Raw genomic sequence first — 12,080 nt, 5'->3', positions numbered from 1 at the left:
AGAGGCCCGACGAGAAGTGGAAGCAGGACCAGGAACGCCGGGGACCTGGCAGAGCCAGAGACACCGGGGGAGGCCTGAGGACGGAGCTGACGGCCCACCATGTTGCAGCTTTATACATCTAATCTATCTATCTTGTGGCTTCACTGCCGCAATTTCTACCCAAAGAGCAGAATGTGCTCGTAATGAATGCACTTTCAAAACCTCAGGTGGTTTTTTTCCCCCACATGATATAAGCTGTTGCGATCATTTCCTTTAGCCATCTTGAAATTGTAGCCTTTGAGGCCACCTCACCTTTATGACGACCTCCATTCTGTCAAAGTAAATTAGTTGCTTCTAAATAACTTATTATTGCACATCTAAATACATCAGAGACCTATGCCTTCCCCTGCAGTCAATTTTATTGAAAGCCGTTAAATATATGACCCGATTAAGATGGAAAGTACGGAAGAGGAGTTATTCTCACTGACTCCGAATAAATACTTAAAAACAATGCCTACAAGAGACTGCCTGTAATTCAGAAATGTGTCTTGCTGACGATATAGCTACTAAAAATACTGTTTTTAGGGTTATATTCTTTATTGTTGCCTTCCTAAATGGTTCAAATGGTGGTGAGGTTAACACCTTTAGTACCATATTTAGATTCCACTGTGGCAGGATAGATTTAAATGGCAATTGGATTTTTTTTTTAACTGCTTTTATAGAACAAGCAACATCCACATGTGAAGGAGTGGAGGAGTAGCCTTGTGGCTAAAAGCAGCAGGCTATGAACTAGGGAAACCAAATCCCACTGCTGCTCCTTGTAACCTCGGACAAGTCACTTTGCCCTCCAGTGCTTCAGGTACAAACTTGAACCTAGATGCATCAAAATAGAGTGGAAATAGCACCTGTGTTCAAAAAGAAGGCCTCTCTAGAGACCACTATATAAGGGGACACAACTCGGAGTGAGGTTTGGGGGGCAGTTTTACATACAAACAGCACTGCTGACATCACTGAAGATTTTCTGTTATTTAGAGTGATGAAAGGTAAGAGAGGAGTTGATTTATTCAATGTACTCTCTACTAGTTTCATGCATTCTCTACCCAAACTCCTCCCACTTGCATAACTAATGTGACATTTGCATATTAGCGCGCGCTGCACTGTAACGCAAAATGATAAATGACCCAGTCAGATTGTAAGCCCTCTGAAAAATGCTGAAAAGGAGAATATAAAAAAAAAATTAATCAAAGGCACAAAATGTACAAAATTCCCCATCTTAGATAAGTATGAGGATGGTTGAGACTCCATACAGTGTTCTACGGTGGGGGCCTCAACGGGTTAACACAGCTAACGTCATCCTTTGGCGAATCATATGAGATGTCTTCCCTATACACAATAGGGAACAAGGACACTGAATAAAATACACCCCCTTACAATTACAGTGAAAATCCTGCTTCAAATATAACAGACAGCAATTCTGAAATATTGTTAACCAGTTATTGTTTAAAAGTCATGCAGATCTCATCGCATGCGATGAAGCCAGTGTCGTGAGAGGCAACAGGCCTGGGAACTGTCACAACTGCACCTGAGGAAAGTATTAGCATGCCAAATAATCCCCCAGATCTTTCACACATTTGTACACAAATAATGGCGGTGCAACAAAAAGCGGATGGACAGTGAAGGGGAAACCTGGATTACACATTGCTGCAGCTCGAAGAGAGATGGGATTTTAAATTACAGACTCGTCTTTTTTAAGGGACTTATATGCACTGTGGATTGGGCTATTTTCCTTTGATTTTTAAAGTGGGAACTTCATTATTTTTTTATGATCAGCACTCATTCCTGTGGTTCTTTAAATATTAGAAATGTTTTCAATGGATGAAGACCACCATGTTTTTTAATTTAAGAGCTCGTTTGATTTAGTACAATTGTCGGTCTCCGCTGCAGGTCTCCTGAGGAAGACTCATTTGAAACATCCATGTCGAGAGTTGCTGAAAGTTGGTTGAAAGTGATTTATTCTTCATGAAGAGTGCGTTACATAACAAATAAGTAGTTTGACTGACAACTTTAGCAATCCCCGATATTTTTTTTTTTAAAGTATTTTACGAAGATTTTTGATTTAAACTCTCTAATTTATTCCCACTCTGCTTGAGATTGATTGTATCACAGGTAAGTGAAAAGCTCGGTGATCCCAGTGTTTTTGCATGCGTGGTCTGTGAACATTTCTCTGGGAACTGTGGGACCCCAGGTTTGTGGAGTCACAGTGTTCCCAGAAAAACCCTCCGGAAATAGCATTGTGGGCAGGGTCCAAAAGCAAGCAGAACGCAAGTACAGAGGTACAGGGGAGACCTGCACAGTAACTACTGGGACCTTCAGGTGAGCCCTGGTGTTAGGGGACTTGCAAAGATGTCAGGCTACGGTGGTCAACCTGTATTAGTGGTATATAAGAAATTAAATTAGATTGTGTTCAACTCTGGAGGCCATACCTCCAAAAAGATACAGAGAAAAGATAGATGGTCTGGAGAAGAGTTATCAAAATGGTGTAGCCTGCTCCAAAAGCCCTATGAAGAGACATACATACAATTATACATATATACACATATATGTATATACACACAACACACCCTAAGGCAGAATATGAGAGAGAGAGACATTAAAAAACCTCTCAAAAGTTACAAATAATGTACAACTTGCAAACATCTTTCAGTAGAAAGTTCTAGAAGAAGGGATCAAGGCAGGAGGTAGAAAAAGTAGAAGACAGTAACGTAAGGAAGCATTTCTTCACACAAAGTGTGGTGGACATATGGAACAACCTCCCAAGAAGTTTCAAAATCTGTTCTTGGATTGAATAAGTGACCACATAACACCTCCCTCCTCATCCCCATCCAGCTATCATCTCTCTGCTTATTCCTTCCCATCTGACTCTCACTGGGAGGCATCAGATTCCAGCGGGTACTGTGTATAGCAAATTGTTCATCATAAGTACAGTGCAAAGTATACCACAAAGACTGCGAGGTCTCAGCCCAGCAGTCCATCTTTAGATTTCTCTCAGTGCTGAGGCCAGACCTACCTCTAACCACCAAGTGGGTCATGAAAGCGCTGCCCGTTCCTATAGGTGGCTTTGCTTCACTCCTCGGTGCTATCTTTATAAACTGCCTGCTGCGACCATCACTGCTTCTTCTCACCGGTGGGCCAGACATTGGCACTGCAAAGGTCCCTCCGGAAGAGCTCTGGCCTGGCGAGGGATCGATGCCTGCCGCAGCAGCAGGACTATCGCCAGCTGGCACAGCCAACGCAGGGCTGTGCATGATCATGGAGAAAAGCGGGGGCTGGTACATAATGGTTGGAGGGGGCTGTAGTTGAAAGGTTGCACCCTGTGGTGTGGGTTCTGGCAACTGCATTGGTACAGGAGGGCTGAGGGTGACGGGGGAGGAGGAGAAAAAGGGTAACAGAGTCTGGTGCCCGTTCAGGTGTCCCAGAGAGTTAAGTTCCAGTGGAAAAGGGACAGGGGTCATAGATGCAGCAGAGGCCAGCGAGGGGTCCACCTTTGACGCCATGCCAATTGGGTTCACTATGAAGGATGGAATCTCAGATTCACGGTGCAGTGGGAGAGACTCTAAGGCAACATCTGGAAGGGATGGGGTCTGCAAGTGAAAAACAAAATTAAATGCAGAATCTATGACAAAAAGGCAGGTATAAAAAAAATAACTGAATAACAGAACTAGTTCTATTCACTAGCTCGTGGCACACACAGTTCTGATTCCTGGCACATGCATGCAACTAGGGAAAAAATAAAGATTTTCAAGGTTATTAGCAAGGAGATATATATATATATATATATATATATATACATACATACATACACACACACACACACACTGAGATATATATATATCTCCATGTAATCCCTTCCCTGCTCTGGATTTGCTAAGGTATTTGTCAAAAAGATAGCCATAGATCTTACAGAAACGGGTCTAGGACCAAAAGCATGTAAAATCAGTTATCTGACTACAGAGGATCATGATTAATGGCACTCATGAAGTGCTACAGGAATCCCTACTAAAATCAACCTTTTTATTACATTTATATGTCAAAAGTAACACATTGTGCAGGCTTGGATTCTGCCCCTTGTTGATTTCTGCAATTCCATCCACTTAGGTCTCCCTGAAAAGATGCTAAAACCATCGCAGTTACTCTTGAAAGCAGCGGCTCGCTTAATATCTGGTAACAAGCGCAAGGACCATATTACACCCGTTTTAATTGACCCTCACTGGTTACCAATTATCCAACGGACGCAGTATAAGATTGGCACTACAATCTTCCTTAGCCTCTCCTTGGTGCAAGGCACTGCTACATGTGCATTGCCCTTCTGGTCAGCTGAGGTCTTCCCAGAGAGCTCTCTTGGATACTCCATCACTACAACCTGCTCGGCTCAATCCAGCAAGGGACTATTATCTGGAACTCTCTGCCTGTGCCACTTCGCTTGTCAGACTCTTTAAAAACATTTAAGGCTTTGTTAAATGCACTTTTGTTTAAGGCAGACCTTAGTAGTTTTCAAAAGGAGGGGTTTTTTTTTAATGTCTAAATCCTTTTGAAAATTACCCCAAGTGCCTGACTTGCTGAGCTTTTGTCCCATAGATATAGTATGGGAGAAGAGCCTTAGTAAATCAGGCCCTAAATTAATTAAAAGAAAACCCAAAGGAGTTAGATAAAAACAAGGTTTAAAAATGCATCTATCTGGAGGCCATTAAGGTCCCTTCCTCTTGTACCAAGGAAAGGATTCAGTCTAAAATTGGGATGTTTCTCGAAAACCTGCACACGTTACCCTTATGCAGAATACCTCTAACTCTACCCAACTGCTTAGTAGTCTTTCTTTTAACTAATTTCACAACCCTAATTAGTAGCAGTTACCAAGTTCCATTCATGCCTGGCCCACGGAGAACATCTGGATAAAGGAGGTACAGATGTGGCACTCAGTGAACGAGTGCTAAGCCCATGGCCGTCCCAGCTCTGGCTCTTACCTGAGAGGAGGAAAGACTTGTTGACAATGGGAGAGAGCGGGAAGCGGCAAAAAAATCTACAAAAAAGACAAACACAAGTTTCTTTCAATACATTTGAAATGTCAGAAGATGTTGCTGCTGTGCAGAGGGCCAGGGTACAAAGAGAGGAGGCTGGAAGAAGTTAGAAAAGGGAATGGGAAAGGGACTGCCTACCTCTTTTGTGAACACACTCAGGAATATAAGAGGGAGGTTTCGGAGGGTCAGAAGAGGCAACTGCAAAAGAGGAAAGAGAGAAGATATAGGGAAACCTAAAAGGCCATCCCATGGCAGAAGCACAAAATGTAAGCAAACGGAAGAACAGAGAGAAAGAGAGAGAAGATAGGATCGCACCTGCCCATCCACCCCTTCACTCCCAGCACCTGGTTCCTCTGCTCTATATTGCGACTCATTAGGTGAAAGCGCTAGGAAAAGAAGTTGGTCTGTCCTTGTACCTGGCTTGTATTGTTGGATCGCAATCATTGTTGATGAACAGAACTCTATATCCAGTTTGTGGTCAGTTCCAGGCGGATAAAATACTTTTTTCTTGCAGCTTAGGGACCCTCCCCTATCTCACTGCTACAAATGTGAGTGACATAAGCCACTCATGTGCATCAGGGTTTGGACCGTGCTCTCGGCTGCATGTCCTAACCACACAGGTGGTCGGTTACGTGTACTCTCGCTTCTTGCTCTATACAAGGAACGAACGCGTGAGTGAGAGCTGCAATAACCCCTTGTTTCCTAGATCTGAAGTAAGTGGGTAGGCAGGAGTAACAGGCCATTTCCTCATGCATTGCACACTGAAAGAGAAGACGGTTTGGGAAAATTCCAAAGTACCATGACCTTTGGGTCCTGGTGCTGTTGGCCCAGACCTAGGCGAGATAGCGTACCATTAATGGGCTCCAGGGTATCCATGAACTCATCTCCCAGGTTAGGGTGCAGCTGACTCAGGGAGGGCTGGATCATATCCGCATTCCCCAAAGGCACTAGAGGCAAATACAAGCAAGAACGCCAGTCAGGCATATTACTGCAGCACAAACCACAGACACTCAGAAATCCCCACAAACCGAGGTTAAGATGAGAAAAAGTGAAACTACTATGCCTTCTCTTCCAAATTAGCAGCTCTCTCTGTCCTTATCACGTGAAGGCACCGATCCCTCTCTCTCACACACACACACTCACTGTTTTACCACAGAACAGCACAGCCAAGAGCAGTGCAAGCTTCCCTCACACATATACACATAGTCCCACTACTGACAGGTCAAGAAAACAAAGAGGTAGGCGATCTATAATAGCCGTCAGGTAAACACAAGGATAGATGGCCTTTATCTTTTCCTTTTATTAGAGTAGAGATGTGTATATACGTGGGCATTTTATATACATGTCTCTACGCTAATAAAAATTAGAAAAGATAAAGGCCATCTATCCTTGTTTTTACCTTACCACTACTGACAGGTACAGCACAGACAGAAGCTTCCCTCACACACACTGCCCTGTTAATGTGCCTTATTCTGTAGGGACCTTCAAAGCGAAGGATAATCCAGTCTCTCTGGTGGAGTAATATTTAGTCTGTGCAAACTGTGAGCTATTTTCTGTATTGTGGTAACCTGCTCCCTGGAACAGAACCAAGACTATCCACTCTTTCCACGAAAGCCACCAAACAGCTTTCAAAGCACATTCATATCCCAGGTTCCAAGAGAACAAGGTTTGTTAAGGTGGAGGTGTCTCTCTCTCTCTCCCCCTTTGTGCTTCTGTGCATCTTACAGCATACGGCACTCAAGAGCTCTAGAAAAATCTGACTCTATACCGTTTACTTCTCATGCCACTTTTTTTCTGTATTGTTAAGAGATATAAATCAAACTCCCGGCACTCTCAGAAGACCGTTCCTAACTGCTCCTCCCTCGTCACTAAAGTCTTTTTTTGCTTGCCATCCCAAGGCGACGAGAGATCCCTTTCTTACCAAACTCGCAGGGGCTGGGCCCGCCGTAGGGGTTGCGCGTTGAGAAGAGGGTGTCGGTGAACTCAGCGATGAGAATGTCCAGATCATGCAGCGGGTCCAGATCCATGGGGAAGTCAGGACAGGCCAGGTCGCCAAAGCCTTGCAAGGGATCATACTCACTCTGTCCAGAAAGGAAGAAAGAAACCACGGTAGGACAAGGCACGAAAGCGCAGCGAGGCAATCCTACCCGCAGGTCTTCCACGCAGAAAGCATGAGATACGAGCATTTACCTGCAGATAACAATCTTTGAAAATCAACCCCCCCCTCCGGAAAAGGGACAGCGCCGGGATGAGGAGTTCATTTTAGATTCCCGTGTCCGCTTTACCACCCGCTGTATTTTACACACTGCAAAGCACGTGAGGTAAAGACTCCCCGTGGTGCCGGCCTACGGGCAGAGTTTCATCAGGAAACTCCACAGGGAGTTGCTTTTGAAAACAATCAGCATAGGGGGATTGAAAATTGGTATTTCACATGCACTCCCACCCTACAGAGGAAGATACAATCACAGGTGCCTCCCCCAAAAACATCGGAGCCTGTGACAAGAAAGATGCAGAAAACACACACAGTAAGTAAAAAACGAATGTCAAGTTAGCTCAGAATAACATGAATTATAAAAGAACCAACGAAGCCACTGTGGAGAAAGACTATGCAAGCTTAGAGATCCACTCAGGCCTACCAAGGGCCTTTCCACATGACTGAGGAAAAGATTTTGGCGATCTCAGAAACGTTTCAGCCTTTAACCTCCGTTAATTTACCCAACTGCTTTTTTCAGTTTTGCTGTCATAAAGACACACAACCCAAAGAACAGGTATAATTTTGGACATAACCGTCTCTCCAACTAGCAGTGTCAGGCATACTTTTGACTTTAATATTAGCTTAATGGCCTGCTAACTTTTCTTTCCCGTCCCGTTGTAAACTTATTTTGGTTTGTTTTGGTTATTATAATGCTAGTTGGAAAAAAAAAAAAAAAAAAGGAGATGAATTCTTTGAGTCCTGGATGTGGTGCATGTGTACTGAAAACATATTCCCACTTATAAAAATGAAAAAAAACAAAACAGTAAATTAACAAATCCGTCTCCCCACCCCTACTCCCTTCCATTTGGCACAATCCAGAAACACCCACAAAAGCAGAGAGGCCCCCATTTTCCCCAAAGGCTCTCACACGGACACAGACTCCTCGTACATGCAGTCCTCACACGCATATGCTCCTTACAATTAAGGTCACTAGAAACTCTACGCTGGCGCAGGAAGGGTGGCAGCGAGCAAACAGTACCTGGGTGAATGTAGACACAGGCTTATGTTTCTTCTTTCGGAACTGTAACAGAAGAGAAACCCCCCTTAGGATATATTGTCCGAACAGTGCTTAGGTGAGTGCAGGACTAGAAAACGGACAAGTCTATGTCAGGTACTGGGCTGCCAAAGTAGGATGGAGAGTTTTGTCCAGTCTAAGGTGTTGCTTTATTACGCTGCTATTCCTTTCATGTGCTTGATGCAACATTTTCTTGTAATTATAGGGGGTGGGGCAGACACAAATTGGATAAAAATCTAAAGGAGAGGGATGAAATGTCTACAGAATCAGAGCTTGGAATATGTTATATTGTGTGTGTAAACTCCACATTCAAGAATAAAACATTTAGCACAAATATAATCCATGGATAATGTCTGTTTTCATTTTAATATTATGTCATACAAAGCCTTGTAAAAATTTCACACCCTTGTATACTTTTCACATTCTGCTGCTAAAAAATACAAATCACAATGCATCAAAGTAGGAGTTTGTTTCACTGATTTACACAACATACTCTGCACTTTCATTATGAAAGAACAATTATGGAAATATTCTAAAAGTAATTAAGAGTAAAAGCAAGTTTTGCTTACCATAATGGTGTTTTCCCGCAACTATATCAGATAATAATAAATTACCATATCATTATCTGATATGGTAATTTAACCATGAAAGTCGGTATAGAAAAAATGCTAAATAAAACTAGCAGTCTAAATTAGCTATGCTCGATGGGATGATGTCATCAGGTGCCATATTGCAAAGCTGTCTCTCAAAGTCAGTTACGCTTTTGTGTACTAAGCATGTGTGGGTCTTCCCGCACCACCAGAAAGCTAGCTGAGTCCTTCGCAGTAGTTGCCGCCAGGGAGGAGGGCAGGTTTCACACGGCTAACATCTGCTATCTACAGAAAACACTGTTTATGGTAAGCAAACTTGCTTATTTCCATCGATAAGAAGGCTGAATTAGCCATGATCTGTGGGGAATCCCAAGCTGAGGGTTGCTAGGGGAGTAAAGTCTTATTATTGGGGGGTTTTTTTTTTGTTTTGGTTTGTTTTTTTTGCAACCCAGGCTCCCTCATGGATAGCCAACTAAGATGTGGTGGCACAATTGAGAACTGCAGTTCCCACTGCACTGTCAGCTATGGCTGCTTTATCAAGATGGTAGTGCGATGTGAAAGTATATGTGGACAACCAAATGGCAGCTTTGCGTATGTCCTCAGTGACAATGTTATTCAAGTGCACAATCGATGCAACTGCTGCACGTACCCAACGCGCTGTCACAGGGTCCAGAAGATTGAGTGAGTGCGCAGCATAGCATGTAACACAGTTAAGAGAGCATTTGCTTTGTCATTGGTGAACCATGTCTGTTAGGGTCATAAGAAATGAACAGTTGGGATCCTTTCCTATGAGTCTAAATCCATCTTTTATAGTATGCTAGGGGCTCATTTGCAATCCAGTATATGGATTAGTTTTTCCTTTCATGCTTGTGTGATTTTGGAAAAAACATTGGAAACGAGATGCTCTGGTTCAAGCGGAATGGCGATACCACATCCAGTAAGAATTTTGGGTGAGGTCGGAGGGACATCTTGTCGGGGAAGAACTGGAGATAGGATGGAAAATGCACCACAGCCTGCATTTCATTTATTCTACGAGCAAAGATCACTGCTACCAAGAAGATCACTTTCCACGTGAGGAATTTTAAAGAAACCATCTCCAAAGGCTCAAAGGGACATTTCATTAGAGACACAAGGACTATATAAATTTCCCATGACACTGGGGCTCACTCACTGGGGATTATAGGTGAAGTCCTTTCATGAAGAAATTAATGAGTTTATGGAAACTGGAGCTCCATTTTCCTGATGATGGTATACCACTATGGCGCTCAAAGTTGAATGCATCGGATGGAGAAGATATTCTTCCTCCTCTGTCAACAGATCTGGGTCGTTCCTAAGGTGTTGTGGAGGGGAGTTTGAGAACTGTATAAGATATGTATACTATGGATGCCTGGACCAGACAGGGGCTATTAGAATCATTTTGGCTTGATTTGCATGCATTGTTGCAGTTTGGGGAATTAGTGGTAGTGGAGGAAACATGTAGAGTAGTCCCTTGCTCCATGACAACAGGAACGCTTCCAGTGCTTCCTAGTAAGGACCTGGACAACGCAATACTGGCAAACTTTCTTGTTGTGCTCCGTGACGAATAGGTCTATCCAGATTTGACCCCAATGTTGGAACAAGTCATCTGCCATCATCTGCGCTAGAGACCATTTGTGTGGGCAGAAAATTCTGCTGAGGCGGTCCGCCTCCACGTTTGCAATGCCTGGCAGGTAACATGGCTTGTAGAATTACATTGGCATTGTCTGCCCATGCCCATATTTTCAAGGCCTCCTCGCAGACTCTGTACCTCCTTGTTTGTTCACATAGAACATAGCTACCTGGTTGTCCACGTGGATCATCAGAGCTGTCCTTTTGAGGTTCTCGAATGCGCTGAAGGCATGTCACATGGCCCTGAATTCCAGAAGATTTATGAAGCACGTCCATTTGTCGCGATTCCAAAGACCTTGCATTTTGTATTAGAGAAGGTGAGCTCCCCACCCTTTTGTGGATGCGTCTGTCGTTAGGATTAATTGATGTGAGACTGGATGCAAGGGGTTGCCTTCCTCCAATATGTTTGGCTGTAGCCACCATTTTATCTCCCGTGCCATCAATTGTGTTATTTGCACTTTTGTTGATAACAGTTGAAGGAATTGGCAACATTGCCTTTTTAACCCCACCGCAAACGACGCATATGTAGTCATGTTAACGGAACTACACAGATGGCAGCCGCCATATGTCCGGTACCATAAGTACATGTCAAACTGATGTTCTCTTGCGCCATAGATGTCTGTTTGCTAAGATGTGAAGTTTGAGTGTCCGCTCATGAGGGAGAAGGCCTTTGAATCTGATTGAATCTATTGGGGCTTCTAGGAATTGGAGTTGTTGTGTTTGGGGGGGGGGGGCGGTGAGCATCAACTTCCCATAATTTATGATAAACCCCAAAGTTTCTAGGCAGTGCATCAGCATTTCAGTGTGATACTATTAACCAGTTGTTCAGATAGGGAAAGGGGTGCACTCCGGAATGACGAAGATATGCCACAGCCACTGCTAAGCATTTTCTGAAGACTCTTGGGACAAATGAGAGTCAAAACAGGGGGACCTTGTGTCGGTAGTGTGTCTGTTCAACCTGGGAGCAGAGGTAGTGCCAACAGGAGGCTTGGACTGATGTGTGCAAAAGCATCCTTTAGGTTGAGAGCACATTCAGTCGATGGGCTGGATGAAGGGCAATATGGTGCCCAGAGATGTAATCTTGAATTTTATCTTATGGAAATGTTTGTTTAATGACAGAAGATCTAGGATGCGGTGAAGATCCTCTGTCTTTTTGGGAATAAGGAAGTAATGTAATACCCCTTTTTGTAATCTTGGGATGGTATCTCCTATATTGCCCTCTGACGGAGCAATTTCTATGCTTCTTGAGTCAGGAGAGGCAGATGATTGGGTGGGAGTGCTGAATGAGGTAACACTGGTTGGCAGGAGAAGTTGAGGTGATAACCTGTTCGAATTATTTTGAGGCCCTACTGGTGTGTGGTTATCTTTATCCAGGCATGTTGGAAGTTTTGTATCCTGCCCTGACCGGAATCTGTAGCTGTGGTGATGGATTGGTTAAAAACTGCTGAGTTTTTGTGGAAGGTTGGTGTTTGCCAGGCTGTCTGGCATCCCCCTTTGTTGAGAGGATTGTGGCTGTTGATGGC

General features: G+C 43.7%; 1 protein-coding gene across 3 annotated transcripts in view; it reads right to left on the bottom strand.

Moving 5' to 3' along the window:
* LOC115074985 (MLX-interacting protein-like) overlaps positions 1 to 12,080 on the bottom strand; it is a 57,274-nt gene that overhangs the window by 20,228 nt on the left and 24,966 nt on the right. For 2 of the 3 annotated variants that reach the window (XM_029575027.1, XM_029575029.1), the window contains 6 exons: positions 8,285 to 8,326; positions 6,973 to 7,132; positions 5,903 to 5,998; positions 5,190 to 5,249; positions 4,998 to 5,053; positions 3,047 to 3,620 (listed from right to left, as the gene is read on the bottom strand). In XM_029575027.1, the coding sequence (XP_029430887.1) occupies positions 3,047 to 3,620; positions 4,998 to 5,053; positions 5,190 to 5,249; positions 5,903 to 5,998; positions 6,973 to 7,132; positions 8,285 to 8,326 (988 nt within the window). The remainder of the gene's footprint in view (positions 1 to 3,046; positions 3,621 to 4,997; positions 5,054 to 5,189; positions 5,250 to 5,902; positions 5,999 to 6,972; positions 7,133 to 8,284; positions 8,327 to 12,080) is intronic. The other variant, XM_029575028.1, reaches the window with a different exon arrangement.

Source organism: Rhinatrema bivittatum, chromosome 13, assembly GCF_901001135.1.
Source record: "Rhinatrema bivittatum chromosome 13, aRhiBiv1.1, whole genome shotgun sequence".
Lineage (NCBI taxonomy): Eukaryota > Metazoa > Chordata > Amphibia > Gymnophiona > Rhinatrematidae > Rhinatrema > Rhinatrema bivittatum.
This window is presented reverse-complemented; position numbering and strand designations above follow the sequence as displayed.